The sequence below is a fragment of the Ctenopharyngodon idella genome, chromosome 19, assembly GCF_019924925.1.
Source record: "Ctenopharyngodon idella isolate HZGC_01 chromosome 19, HZGC01, whole genome shotgun sequence".
Taxonomy (NCBI): domain Eukaryota; kingdom Metazoa; phylum Chordata; class Actinopteri; order Cypriniformes; family Xenocyprididae; genus Ctenopharyngodon; species Ctenopharyngodon idella.
The window spans coordinates 29,556,421-29,572,194 of record NC_067238.1 but is presented as its reverse complement, the minus strand read 5'-3'; the positions used below and the strand labels follow the sequence as shown (position 1 = coordinate 29,572,194).

The window sequence follows — 15,774 nt, the reverse complement described above, 5'->3', positions numbered from 1 at the left end:
ATTGTATCATTTGATGCCAAATTCATTATACTGTGGTTTCTTTATTAGTGTCAGTTGCTCCACAATGTTCCAGTTTCTAATTCTCTTTTGCAAATCTGTACAATCTTAGCAGTTTTAGAAATGTATTAATTTCACTCAAAACTGCCATTCTTGAGTGTTAGTTTTTTTACCCAAAATCCACACACAAACCCAAGGATGAACATTTAAAGACCCTTCACGCTGTCTATGATTGTATCTGAATGGCAAATACGGGTTTCACACACATGCACACGTCTGTGCGCAATAGTGGCATTCACATTCATGGACAGTTTTGTGACGTTGGAGCACATGCGTCTTCTTTGTAAAGTCTCCCATTTGATTCCAGATGCATCAGGTCATACATTTTGTATAAACCTGGCTCCTCCGTGTGCTGCACAAGGTTACTGTGCTAACCAGGTGAAGGGTTGAATAATGGTCTGACACTCCAGAGATGTGGATCTGTGGCAGATCCGGCGCTGCTGAATAATGCAAGGAGCAAACAATCAGCGCACACACATGTAACTCTCTCAGTGAAGGACCACCCTACACTCTTAGAAGAAAAGGTTCTATAGAGAACTTTTATTATGTGCTTCATATGTAAAACCTTTCAGGGTTCCCATCATGGGATCATTTTTATGAATTTAGTTTTAATTAAAGGATTAGTTCACTTCAGAATTAAAATTTCCTGATAATTTACTCACCCCCAGGTCATCCAAGATGTTTATGTCTTTCTTTCTTCAGTCGATAATAAATTAAGGTTTTTGAGGAAAACATTCCAGGATTTTTCTCCATATAGTGGACTTCACTGGGGTTCAACAGGTTGAAGGTCCAAATGTCAGTTTCAGTGCAGCTTCAAAGGGATCTACACAATCCCAGACGAGGAATAAGGGTCTTATATACCAAAACAAAACAAAAAAATTAAAATGTATATACTTTTTAACCACAAATGCTTGTCTTGCTCTGCTCTGTGATGCGCCACGCATTACGTAATCATGTTGGAAAGGTCATGCGTGACGTAGGCGGAAGTACCAATCCAGTCTTTACAAAATGAACATGCAAAGACTAAGTCAAACGCCCTTTACAAAAAAAGGTAAAACAACGATGTCGAATGATTTTAAAGTTGGAGGAGAAAATGAGATGGAGTTTTTTGCCCTACCGTGGTACTTCCGCCTACGTCACGCGTGACCTTTTCAACGTGATTCCGTAATGTGTGGCGCATCGCAGAGCAGTGGAAGACAAGCATTTGTGGTTAAAAAGTATATGAATTTTTATTTTGTTTAGAAAACGATTGATCGTTTCACTAGATAAGACCCTTATTCCTCATCTGGGATCATGTAGAGCTCTTTGAAGCTGCACTGAAACTGACATTTGGACCTTTGGTCCCTGTTGAAGTCCACTATATGGAGAAAAATCCTGTAATGTTTTCCTCAAAAATCTTAATTTCTTTTCGACTGAAGAAAGAAAAACATAAACATCTTGGATGACATGGGGGAGAGTAAATTTTAATTCTGAAGTGAACTAATCCTAAATTAATACTATGTAACTTGTGGCCCTCTAGCAGTTAAAAAACAAAATGGCATGCATTTTGTGGAAGAACATTGTTTTGGTTGTGCTTCATCTCTGCGGAACTTGGTTATCCTACTGCTCATAAAACATTCACTACTAGGCTTAAGAGATATAACCAGTTTAGATGGAAAGGATCTCAAGCTGACTAGCTGAAGACGTTACTGTAGCTTTATCCATTAATAGACAAGGTACTTCCTTGAAAAAAACAATTCCAGCACAGCGCTACAACAACCATAATGAAATGACCCTTCATAATAGATAACGCTTTACTTTACAATGAACTCTGTTAGAGAGCTATGGCAATTTATCTGTCCAATAAAATATCTTACTCACATAGCCAAGCCTATGTTGATTCTCGTTTTTTTTTTTTTTTTTAACGAACTCTGTCGCGTTCTCTTTTTGCCAGAAGACTCTCCTCCGTTAGGAATTAGTTTAAATTTAGTTGCTCCATGTCAACTTTTCTCACTCGTTGTGACAACAAACCTATGCCTCTCCCACACCAGACACGCGTCAAAGTAGTCGTAGAGCCGGAGCAATTCTTCTCTAGGCCTATTTACAGATATGACAAGAAGGACACGCATGGGCGAGTGACGTATGTAGGCAATATCCCGCGAAAACCATCCCGACCGGTCTAAAACATAACACGTATAATAGGCTTACCATAGTGAATCAGGGTAAGACAAAAACAAGCGAAGCAAATGGATTTCAGTGTATTACACAGCCTATTATATATGTATACAAATGCACTCATTTCTGAATAGGAAGTTAAATATGAAGCATATAAGCAGTCTTAGCTCTGTTAATAAATGATAGCCAGAACTCGTGACTGAGTGAAGATGAATTCCCTATGGATTAGCAGTCGATGTCTTGATCTGGTATGGATGATATGAGCCACTTATATGTTCACACTCACATTCATACATTCATACCTTCACTTTAATGCCCCCCATGCTCGTTCTTCCGTTTTCACGAGTGTGTGAGCTTTGGCATTAGAAGAGCGGAGCTTTAATTACGAGCTGTTGAGAAGATGAGTGTCTCCCCCGGAGGAGAGAAATGAGACACGGTGAGGTGGTGAAAATGTCAGAGATCTGACCGCACCTGATCAGAATGTAAGACTTTGTCGAGAAGCTGTCTTCATCCTGTCATGGGCTGCTCAAGACATTATGGGAAAAACCTCCTGAGTCAAATAATGAGTATAAGTAGAATTTGTAATTATTACAAATGAACTGTGTGATTAAAAATGACCTATAATTTCTATAGTTTCAGTGTAATTATTGGCTATGCTTGATTCTTTAGTTCATCTGTGTCAGGTAGTTATTTTACAAGATATACTTTTAATAAAAGAATTGCACAGTCAATTTAAGAGATAAAAGAGTTAAAGAAATGAATAAATATAAGATATATTCTGCAAGTTGTGTTTCTTTTGACATCACATACTGTATATATATTTAAGCTTGTGATTCTACTGTCATTCTTTTCAGCTGTAACTTTTCCATTGATGTTTTTCTGTCTGTTCATTTAAGATGCCAATATACTCACATACTGCATCCCTAGACAGTGTTGTCTAACACAGAACATTTCACACACGTTTCAAGTAAAACTTGGCATACAAAGGTCAGAACAAGGCAGTGTTGGATGAAAATTGATCCATTTTTATTCTAAAGAGCACTGACAGAATGGATATAGGTCATAGACATACAGCAGATATTCTATGACGAACAACATATGTGACCCTAGACCACAAAACCAGTCATAAGGGTCAATTTTTGAAATTGAGATTCATACATCATCTGAAAGTTGAATAAATAAGCTTTGAACTGATGTATGGTTTGTTAGGACAATATTTGGCCAAGATACAACTATTTGAAAATCTGGAATCTGAGGGTGCAAAAAAATTTAAAATATTGAGAAAATCGCCTTTAAAATTGTCCAAATGAAGTCCGTAGCAATGCATAACCACTCACAAAAATACATTTTTTGATATATTTACGGTAGGAAATTTACAAAATATCTTCATGGAACATGATCTTTACTTAATATCCTAATGATTTTTGGCATAAAAGAAAAATTGATCATTTTGACCCATACAATGTATCGTTGCTACAAATATACCCATGCGACTTATGACTGGATTTGTGGTCCAGGGTCACATATCTGATCTTCATCAGCACTTGTGAAAATATACACTCCTGAAGGGCCAAGCCAAAAATGGCAAAATATTTAGTAGTATTTTAATGGTCTTAACCATTTTAATCACAAATCATCAGGAAATTAGCAAGAATTGCACAAATACTGCAGACAAATGGAATAGCCTTCCCCAACTTGCAGACAGCTTTTTACAAGAAGAAGAGTCAGTGTTGTTCCTCTCAATGTTAATGGCTTCAAACAGTTCATGAGTAGATGAAAATGGATGTCTCCCAGTTCGTTGGAGTGATTAGTTCACTTTAAAATGAAAATTACCCCAAGATTTACTCATCCTCAAGCCATCCTAGGTGTATATGACTTTCTTCTTTCTGATGAACACAATCTGAGTTATATTAATAAATATCCTGACGCGTCCGAGCTTTATAATGGCACTGAACGGGTGCAATGAGTTTGAAGCTCAAGAAAGTGCATCTATTCATCATAAACGTACTCCACACGGCTCTGGGGGGTTAAAAAAAGGCCTTCTGAACTGAAGCAATGCGTTTTGGGTAAGAAAAATATCCATATTTAACAAGTTATAAAGTAAAATAACTAGCTTCCGCCAGACTGTCTTTCGTATTCAACTTATGAAAAAAGTGTAACTGATGTCAAATTAGTTACGCTTTTTTTGGAAGTTGAATATGGAAGATGAAGCATAAGCGTTTTGAACTGCAAGAGGCGTTACACTTCTTGAGTTGAATATGGATGGTGGGCTGGTGGAAGCTAGAAATTTTACTTTATAACTTGTTAAATATGGATATTTTTACTAGAGATGCACCGATATATCTGCCAATAATCAGTATCAGTCGATAAAAGCAAATGTTCACAGCAATTTATAAAACAGCTGAATTTGTACTTTGTGTAAAGAAAATGCTAATAAACCAGTTTTATTTCAAATGTAGCCTCATAATGGAAGCGATGCGTTCGTGACGCGCTTGCGGTGCGTTTTCCAGGCGCATCGAGATGAAAAATTCTCAACTTTTCAGAATGCCTCAAGCGCACCGCAGGTCATGTGACAAGAACCAACCGATCAGCTTCGGCCTTTCCGTAACAAAACATCGAAAGCTCAGCCGAACAGCTGATCATAGCTGTACAGGGTGGTTTTTATATCTCATCTCCATAAATATATCTAGTAAAGCTAATGCAAGGGCTAGAAATCAATTTATGCTTTGCTGAAACTTCCTACTCCTCGTGGAGAGCGCCACGAGAGCGCAAGCGCTTTAGAAAGAAGGAGAAAGCGGTGCGGCCGCTCTTTCCACGCGTTTTTAGACGCGATATGTGAACGGCCCCTAATGCGTTTATGTTTATAACTGACACCAGTTACCCTGAAACAAGCTGATGAAATGGAGAGAATAAAGTTTTTATTTGCATTTCTTTCAAAATATTAAATAATAAAAATATGATGATTGATTATTAATTATAATGAAATTATCATTAATTTAAAAGAATGTATAAAAGGCAGAACCCCCAAACTATCGGTATCGGTGGAGAAATTTAGTATCGGTGCATCTCTAATTTTTACTTTTTACTGGTAACATAAGACATTATCAGGACCCAAAAATATTCCCCCATTGCATTATTATACATTCTATTCAACATTATATATAGTAGTTTAATGTAGAACTGACACTAAAACTTGATTTTTTTTTTAAATTGATTTTTTCCCCACCACTATGCACATATAATTTTAACACATATTGTCACTATCCACGATACGATATTGTTGCATTTTTGTATTGCAATATATTGTTACACCCCTAGCAATTAAATAGTGAATATATTGGTTAACAGCAGTTGCCAATTAGTGGTGTGTAACCTTCCAGAAGTCAGTGGAATTGACTGCCCACTCACAGTCACAGAGGTGATTCATAAAACCTTTCATTATAAGACCTGTCATTAATGCTCTTGTTTTTCCCAGTTTTACTGCATGCATTTACTGTTGTAAACTCTTGAATTATTGTAATCACTGTTGTCACGACTTTTGATACAACAATGAACAGATGAAATGCAGAGACTGATTCTTACATGCGATAATTGCTCATGGATTAATTTTTGAATTAATGGCAATCTTAATGTCACAAAGTTTCCCAGTTTATCAACGTTCAGTCTACACTCTTAAAAATAAAGCGTTTTCTCTGGTTCCATGTAGAACATTTCGCATCCATCGAAACTTTCCAATGCACAAAAAGCTTCTTTATAGTGGAAAAAGGTTCTTTAGATGATTAAAGAAAGTTATTTTAAGAACACTTAAACGTTAATTTATTAATTTAAAATTACATTATACAACATTACGACCACCGTTTTAGTCATTTCAAACAATTGCATTTAAATAAACTAATTATACAAATTCTCTCTGCGGATGCACGGATTTATATTGAACGCGATGTCGTCTTTCATTCAGACTGACTCCCAGCTGGTTCTAGCCAACTGAACACGAATGTGGTGACGTTGCATGAATACATCAGGTAGCAGGAACACCGTATAAATAGAGAAAGTTTCCAAGCAACCCAGTGAAGCAATAGCAAGCGGCAGCAAGAGCCAGAGAAAACTTTCAACGCTGCTTTCGCTGATACAGAAAGTATTAAAGAAGATTTTTATATTTTAAATCCTCCTTTTTAACTTACTGACCAACGCATTCAGCACCATGGACAGCGTCCGAGCGGCGGTCTACCTGAGCGTTTTCCTCTCGCTGCTGTGCGTCTGCAGGGGTCAGATGTCACTGGACAACCGACTGACCACGCAAGAGGAGCAGTTCATCAAACGAGACCTGGTAAGAGGAGAACTCAGCAAATACATTTTTAACCTGTTAATGTAAAAAAAAAGTTTTAGCATAATCCGAAAACCATTGCTTTTCACATTATACTAACATTTTTACTGTTTTACTACCTCAGAAATGCATCTTCAAATTCTTCCCATATTCTGCCAAAAGCTTCTGTCTTTGATGTTTTTCTGAGACAGCAATAACTTTTTAAAGTAGTGCATTTGCTTAAATTTTGCAAATTTCCTGACCAATAATTTGTGGTTAAGACAATTAAAAGCTTGCTGTTTAGCCATTTTTGGGCTCAACAAGGTGTAAAAACGAAGTATAGCTTCTAGTTTCTAATCTATTCCGAATTAATGCTTTCTCCCCGTTTGCGTTTAGGCTGAGGCGCTCGATGAACTTTTGGATGGAGATCAGGACAATCGGATATCTGTGGAGAAAAAAGCTAGCGTCATTCCAAGGGTAAACACATTACTCCACTTTTTTTTCTTCTTCAGATTATCTTAGAAATAGGGTTTATAACCAAGTATTAAAAAGTATCATATGTGATGCACTTTTTCCTAGTGTGACGTGGGCGAGCGCTGCGCCATGAAGCACGGACCGCGCATCGGGCGACTATGCGATTGTCTGCGAGGAACCGCCTGCAATACTTTCTTCTTGCGCTGCTACTGATGGAGCTCGAGCAACTCTCTTCTCTCTCAGGCTCTGTGCTTAGAAGCTCGTGACAGCAACCTCGTCTATTCAAGTTTAATTCTTGACATGACATGGGAGATGTATTGATACTGTTGTATTGTTCGTATTGACTATGTTTAAACGTGTTTATTTTCTGTTAATAAAATGTCTTTAAGGCTCATTCATTCTGAATATTGTCTAAATGAAAGGTGCGTCTACACATTCTCTGTGAATTTATCATTTAAATATGTTTAATAAAAACTGCAAAACACTGTTAGAACAAGGTCTGAGGAATATTATTACAGGGTTGCGATATTCAATGATCAGCAAGTGCCGTGATCAACAACTGAAATCCTGATCATTAATTTGAATCATCATTAATCATTGAATAGTAGGGGTAATCCTTTCAAAGGCTTTCAGAGGTTCATAGAAATTAGGTTTGATAGAAATTATCATTAATTTTCGAGCCGCAATCTGTTGGGGTTCTTCACGCGCAACCAAAAGTGTCTTCTGACATGTGTAGCACAGTTTGCCTACTTTTTTCTTAAATTTGAAAAGCGAGGTTACCTCCACAGGCAAATGCGACTTCTGTTCGTGAGCGTCTGTTTAAGGGACTCTGACAAACTTGTAAAGTAACTTTTGTGGTCACTGAAACGTTTGAAAACGCTGTTGAAACATACATGTAGCCTATGTAAAAGATTTTATTTTTTAAATATTAAAACCACATTTTTGGAAGATCCGCGGTTGAAGAGCTTAGTCTTAGATTCAGACAAAGAACAACTCGCTCTGTCTTATTAAATCCTCTTTGAAACAAAGAGGATTACTGCGAGATTTGTCCACGGGTTGGTCGTCATTATGAATTCAAGGAAATGTTGCAAACGCGACGGGTGAGTTGCATGAAGTGAAATCTATCAACATGTAGCTTTCTGGCCGCGATAAATCCTAGAAAATCTCTTAAAACTGCTCTGTTCTATCAGTCGATCGCAAGCGTAATCAACCATAGATATGAATAGGTAGATCATGCCAGACTCGACCGCTCCAGACACGTCGGTACGTCCGCCATCTTGGAACGGTCAGGGTGGTGTTGTTGCCTCGCTGCCCATCAGGCAATGACTTTGCAGGCAGTATTTGCACACAAAGGTAGCTACCTCACAAAACTGATTTCGGATAGACTTATGAGGCAGCGTAACGGTTTAATGATCTACAGCAAAATAGAGCTTTGGTGAAAACTACAATAGTAATTTCTCGCTAGAAATGACATCAAAAGTGGAAAATGTTGGTCAAAAACGTACATTTACGCACAAACTGACCACCAACCGCAACTTTCAGATGCCATCTTTCTTATTTAGCTTAACTGTCATGGAATGGAACGCACTGGGTTGTGGGATATCAAAGGCAGTGAAGGATACATCTAGGCTGCCTTTGAAAATCGATAAGATGATGGAAGCAAAGCTAACGTTGGATTCGGACATGCCTTGATACCTTCCTACCTTGCAATGCATCCTCTGAAGGCTGCATTTTTAAGATCCAGCCTAAAACTGTGTCTACACTGGACGCGACCATTGATGCAAACCAACAGCTAGAAGCTGTCTACACTGGACGCGACAAAGCAACCGTTGCAAATCCATTTGTCCTTCCTATAATAAGTATCACGAGTGCATGGAGTACGTCGTGGAGTTGTGTCGCGGTGCACTGCATCCAGTGTGGACAACATCACTGATTGATTATAATGGGTTCTATTATCTTTTGTTGCGCCGCTAGCGTCTGGTGTAGACACGGTGTAAGAATCAATTATGTCACAACATTGCGCAGCTTCTGACTGTGAATCCGCCGAGATTTATATTCAAGAAGAAATAGGATAACCTTTCACAGGTGAAAATGTGTTGGCTTGTGTTTTATATGTATTTAAACTACTGTAACTTTTTAATGTTGTGTTAGCTAATGCCTTCATCTTGTATTGTGTTGGTTTAGCAAATTATCTGCTTAAGTCTATTGCAAACCATGCGTCTCTAACTACGGTTGCAGACGCACAGTCAACTTGCTCTGGAGCGTTTAAGGACCGGCTTTGACCGTTCCAATATGGCGGATGGCTTATGTATCGCGGCCAATAGAAGCAGCCGCTAATGAGCCATCTATGTATAAATATATCTATGTGATTAACCACCTTATGGGACGTAGGAGCAGGTCAGAACCTTTAAGTCCTACGAGCCTCTGCGTGAAAACTCGTGCCAGACCCCTGGCGACAAGAGCAAGCACTCCTACGTGACTCTAATAAAAAATACAATGACAAATTTATCTATACTTCTCGTATCACTTCAATGTGTTATATACATTTACTCTAAAATCAGTGGCGTGGATTCAAGACCGCCAGACTACGAACCGACTGGACCGTTCATTGACGACGCGACTGAAGCGGTGAGTTGAAGTAAACTGCGCGCGTTTTTGACTTCGGATCGTTAGATAATCGGAAAACGTGATATCTATTTCAGACAAAAGATGTCAAAGAACATAAAGAATATCTTCAAAGAGAGCTCGTGCCCATTTTGAAGAAAAAGTTCAACCGTCTTCCAGGCGTATGTCGACGTCTGAAAAGGAGGAGGATAACAATTCTGGTATTTATCTCTCGTTTATTATTATAAGTGACAAACACGATTGTCGTGTATATTCTGCAGGAAAGTCACATTATGCATGCAAAATTTAGTATTTAAGACAGACTTTCCCAAACTTTTTTTTTTTCCAACACAAAGCTTTGATAGATATTTTTTACTTTACTTACTTCATGAGATATACAGTAATATTTTCGCTTAATTGTGAGATTTAATTGTCATTTTTTATTCTTGTTTTATTTTAATCAAATTCCATCCCAAGACCCTAGGGTTTGTAAATCCCAAGTTAGGATTCAAATCAATGTGCAGACAAAAATTTTGGTGCAGTTGAGAAGAACATACCTCTTATTATTTGTCCATTTCTTCCTCTCCACAGTGTAACACAGAAAAGTTCTGTTCTGCCTTGACACACTCTCAACATGGCCACATCTGCTCCTGCCCAAAAGGATCAAAGTGCACTCATTTCTTTTTATGGAGTTTGTGATCTCTGTTTTTACTTTCATCACAAAACACATTATATTCCTTCATGACAGAATCATGTGACACAAACAAACTTAGGCAGACAATTCCTTATTCCCATTTATTCCTCCGTTCCGTATCAAAGACAGGAAACGTCACACATCTTTCATGAAAATACCCTTCACATTTTAGTTAGCTCATTAAAATTTACTGATGAAATTCACATGGTTTCCTTCTTAAATTGTGGAGTTTAAAAAACACCAATCAGCCTTAATAAAAAGACATTACTCTGTCAAACCAATCATAATTATTAATAAATGGGGAAAAGTTCTATACCCAAAACCAGGATGGCACAAAATCATAAGTTCATTGCAGTAACGAGAAGCAGACAATGTTATTTTGCCGTGAAGAGCTTTTAAAAGAAAAAGAAAAACAATAGGGTTCATTTGAATAGATCTTATTTTCATCCCAAGTCATGTAGCTTCAAAATACACTATAACGCAGTCTTGCATATATCAATCAGATGGGAGTACAGAGCTGGTATTTTTGAAACTGGCATTACGAACCAAGACATTTGTTCACATAATTTTATATAAAATATCTATTTTCACACAAGAGGGCAAAGACTAGAAAGTAAAACACAATGACCGAAAAAAATTAAAACTTTAATAAAGGGCACCTATAAGTCTCTATAAAAGTATATACCGAAAACAAGGATTTAACAAATGACAACTGCACATATTTGATTAATTTAGATTCATTAAACTACTTTAGGTTTCTGGAAGAAACATGTCAATGTTAATGAATGGATGGATGAGTGTCAGTTTGGAGAAAGTCAGCAAGTGTAGTACTTTCCAAAATTAACAAAAAACAAAACTTTGATATTCACTGAAACTCACCCTGTCTAACATTAAACCCTTAGTGATGAAACACAAAATTATGTCTTCTTGCAGGACTTTCACCATACAGTTCATTCTCAGTTTAACAAAATACTTGATGTGCTTTAGGAGTATTTAAAACATGCACCACACACCCCATATTCTGTCTACACACACCACCTTCACAGCATTTGAAAGAACAGGTATATGCAGAGCTGTACATCTTCTGTTACAAAATAGGGACTGTGTTACTCCTGTCTTGCATACTGTTTGTTGATTTGAATGGATGTTCTTGAGATTCACATCTAGTCCACTTAAGTTAAGTCCTGCGCAGAAGCAGCATCCACCGGTAATGTCAGTTGTCCGTTCAGAGCTTTGTCTTTGTGCGTCCAGTAAGAATAAACCAGTGATAAAGTCTGGAAGCCTCCATGAAATTTTGGGTTCTTTGCTGAGAGTTTATAACACCCTTAACTTTAAGTACAGTCCGGTCAACTAAATAGATTCTATCTGTCTCCGAACCTTGTCTGAGGCTTTGCGGTCAAGTGAGCGTTGCCTCGCCACCACCACTATTGCAAACACAACAGTGAGAGCCAGCACTGTGCCCTCAAATTTCCAAAAGAGATGCTCCTCCATTTTGGTTGAACGACAGCTGAAGGGAAACAATGAGAAAAGGTGAATTAAATTAGTACCATTTTTCTGGAATACCAAAGGATTAAATATTTCATCACTGTCGGGCGGAAATCTTCATTTTTTGTCATTTTTTTTTCATAAATCATTACAATTGGGTTGCCTGTGGGTTTAGCAAATGAAAAGTTTTGAAAAGAGCTTGTGACAAACTCCTAACTCCATTGGATCCTCAAACTGTCAGTCAAACCTCATGACTCCACCCACCTCTATTGTGAATGAAGTGCTGCACACATTTTGGAACATCTCTGCTTGTTTGCAATGCAAGGGTGAATAAAGAACTGTTTGTTTGAATAAGTACAGTGATTTCTTTACTCAAGAAACACTAAATATATAAAGACTGATGTTTTAAATATCTGCGGAGCAGAGAAGAGTGGCTTAGTCTAGCATTTGTCGTTGAGTCGCAGCCAATACGGTCTTAAACAGCCTGTGTGTAGCACTTCATCTTTTATAACATGAGATTTTGGCCAAATTACAGAAAAAACTGAGCATCCACATAGCTACAAAAAAAAAAACTTTATAACCTGTAAGTTGATCAAATGCACTTACTGCCTAGATGTGGCTGTTTTAAAAAAAAACGTATGTCTGACACTCACTGATCAAAAACCTTGTAACTTAATTTAAGCTTGATTTTGGTAAAATGTTAAAAATAATGACACATGCAAGTGTCTGACCATATAAAAAGCCACAATATCAACTTTGATGACAACAGTGTTTAATTATTATTATTTTTTTTTTTAAAAGTGTTTTTTCCCCCATTTCCTAAAAAAGTAGCGGTTTTGAACATACAAGGTTTCCACCCGACAGTGACAATGTCCTATGTTGCCATCCAACTTGCAAACTTAAATTTATATGAAAAAAAAAAAAAAGGAATGTTGCAAAAATGATTTGCAAATAAACCAGTTTTACTGATTGCAATAAAGACAAATCTATTGGGAACGCTTGAATAAGAAATGCGGTGTCTGTAATTAGACACACGCAACATTTTTCCAGCACTTCAAATGTTATTTAATGCGATGACCAAAAACATCATTTGTTCATCCTTCTTAGATTGTACCCATTTGTAAAACCAAACGTTTCAAGATGTAGGAAATCCAACATTTGATATAACCAGCAGATGGCGGCAGAGGAGCATTTATTTGCTCATATTAGCCATTTCCTGTAAGTTTTTCACTCAGTTTTGCTTTTGAATAAATCTTAAACACTATAAAATCACTAGGTTAAAAAATAAATTGTCAAGGTGAAGTATGAAGTACTTACAAAATCTCATGAAAAACAATAACTTTTCTTGTGAATGAATTACACAGAAAGCGAGCACCGTGCTTTCCCTTTGTAATCACAGAAGCTGTCAGTCAGTACAGCAGAAGCTCGATGATTTTGGCACACTTGTGAAATTTTATTCAATGAATCTAACTAAAGTGTACAATAAATCTTTAATTTACAGTGTGTTGATGCTTTTTTTCCCCCTCACACAAAAGTGTGAAAACTGATGGTCGAATTGAATTTTGCCGAGGAGGAACACTGAGGTGCGTCTTAATTTTTTTGTCAACTAAATTAATGCTAGGCATGACTATTTAAGTGACTATATTCTGATTATAATCTAAGTATTACACTATTGATGCTCAATACACCAACAAGTGACATTTCACCGGATGTTTTCCAGCTGGCTTATATTATTGCAGACGTTCTACAGAACACTCCATGCATATAGTCCATTGTTAACCAAACTGTGGTGCATTTCCAAAAAGCATCATTAGCCAACTATGGTCGCAAGTTTCATTGAATTGTGTTGGTAACGACGGAACTTGCTGCGACCATAGCTGCCTTCAGGAAACGGACCCCAGAATATATATTATGGGCGTTGAGCCACTCACCTCTTGTATTCTTCTCTGTTAGACTTAGTGCAGTTGATCGTTTCTACAAATCCTGTTTGGCTGCAGGCTGGTATTGATTTCTGTAAAGAAGGTTTGCAAGGCAAGCAAAGAAAACTTTTCAATTAATTCTCAAAAAAAAAAATGCTCTTCTGCTGGAACGATCACAATTCACAATCTATCAACACATACATACATGCATAAACAGAAATAATACTTTTATCCAGCAAGGATGCATTCAATTTTAGTAATATTTCAGTGTTGCTGTTTTTGCTGTATTTTTGATCAATTAAAGCCTTAGTGAGCTGTTTCAGAAGCATTAAATAAATCTTACTGACCATAAAATTCTTAATTTGTGCATGAGTGTACATATCCCAGAAACTCACTGAATGGAAACCTTCACATGCACTGCACTCTTTAGCCACAACAAACTCCTCCAACTGCCAACATGGTGCTGACACTGCCTTTGTCACTGCAACTGCAAAAGAAAACACAAGAAGGATTATTACTATATGAACTTGGTACGCTCTAGCAGAAGTCTTTGATGACATTTTTGTACAAGTACCTGTTGCCTTCTCATCGCTAAGAAGAGCTGCTCCAAACACTCTAGAAAAAAAAGTATAAGTGTGGAATGAGTAAACGTGATCAAAGCTTTTGTTCTGCATTAGGAGAGAATGAACGTCTCTCACCTGAGAGACACTAAGCCCCAGAATAAAGCATGCAGGGCCAGAATCCGGGGTCTCAGACACGCCATGGGGATCCTACAGTCACTCTCCATCGCTCTGGTGCACATGCGCTTATAAAGTAACACAACTGACGTTCACTGGCGGTTCATAGCTCAAAGTTGCTTTTCCTCAAGTATCTACAAAGACACGTGAAAACACTGATAAAGACACACACACTGACAGATTGACAATCTCATTACCTGGGCTATCACGTGATGAATCAAGACAAAAGCGACGTATTCAAGAAAACAGTCATATAAACAAGTGTAACACTTCTACTACAGTGTTAGTAGAACAACTGAAAACCATGAGGATGTTACTTTAAGCTACACATTATGTAAAACCGTTAAACTTCAGTGAAGCATAATAGTTGTTAGCTACACTACAGTTAACAGTAGCAATCTACTCTAAAGCTAGCGTTACTAAAAATGTCGTTTTTTAAATTATATAACTATTACGGTTTATCAATCAAAGCAGTGTTTACATAATCTCGCAGGGTTTTGTCGCTGAAAAATACCTACCGTTAAACAAACATAAACTCAGTGTTCGATATAAAGACGAAGAAACATCAACTTCCGCCGTTTAACAAGCTATCTCTCACTCTAAACCCACAAAATCAGAAGTACGAGCGCTGATGAGCGCACGAGTTTCGTAAACACAGTAAGAGTGTTAAAGCTCCAACCAAACACGGTCCACATCATCAGGGAACGCGCAGTAACTCACCCGATGTCAGATTACCCGAGCGGCGTCTCTCCCGACACTTCCATGAGAGGATCTCTGAAACACTTAACACTCATCGATCACTATATAAACACACACACGACTGTTAGCTCTGAATACACCGTAATTATACCTTTATTTACAGAGACCTCTAGATAAGGGCCTGCCTGCCATAGTGAAACGGACAGGATTACGTCACACGAGAATGTGGGTTTCAAATCAGATTAAAGTGTATCGCCCTCTAGTGGAGCGGCTCTCGATTTTCATTACCATACGTTTCATACAAAATACCGATCAAAATGGCGTTTGTAAATATTTTTTTTTTTTTTATGATTCTTGAATATTGCACATATTGTTTTATAAGCCACTTAGTAGGCTATGATATAGTTTCGTAATAAAATAACAGCCCACATATACTTTTTACTGACGCATCTAAACCCTTGCAGATTTGCTTATGGGGGATCATTAGACCACATTCATTGTTATAATAATAATAATATATTTTATCTTACCATACCATATAAGCACAGTCTTAATTAGAATTAAGACTTTTATATTGTTTCAGAAATTTCAAATAAACAGTGTTATTTTTAACTTTCTATTCTTTCTTTTGAACTGTTTTTAACATTG

General features: G+C 37.3%; 2 protein-coding genes across 2 annotated transcripts; one reads left to right on the top strand and one right to left on the bottom strand.

Moving 5' to 3' along the window:
* Positions 1-6,260: 6,260 nt before the first annotated feature.
* On the top strand, positions 6,261-7,382 carry cart4 (cocaine- and amphetamine-regulated transcript 4). The gene is made up of 3 exons (XM_051873265.1): positions 6,261-6,538; positions 6,911-6,991; positions 7,094-7,382. Exons 1-3 carry the CDS (start codon positions 6,413-6,415, stop codon positions 7,199-7,201), a joined length of 315 nt encoding a protein of 104 aa, XP_051729225.1. The 5' UTR covers positions 6,261-6,412; the 3' UTR covers positions 7,202-7,382.
* A 2,991-nt stretch (positions 7,383-10,373) lies between these two features.
* Positions 10,374-15,357, bottom strand: jtb (jumping translocation breakpoint). Its single transcript, XM_051873357.1, has 6 exons — positions 15,148-15,357; positions 14,389-14,561; positions 14,265-14,305; positions 14,086-14,177; positions 13,703-13,782; positions 10,374-11,793 (listed from the first exon to the last, which is right to left on the bottom strand). The coding sequence occupies exons 2-6, from the start codon at positions 14,490-14,492 to the stop codon at positions 11,637-11,639; spliced, it is 474 nt and encodes a 157-aa protein (XP_051729317.1). The 5' UTR covers positions 14,493-14,561; positions 15,148-15,357; the 3' UTR covers positions 10,374-11,636.
* Positions 15,358-15,774: the final 417 nt, after the last annotated feature.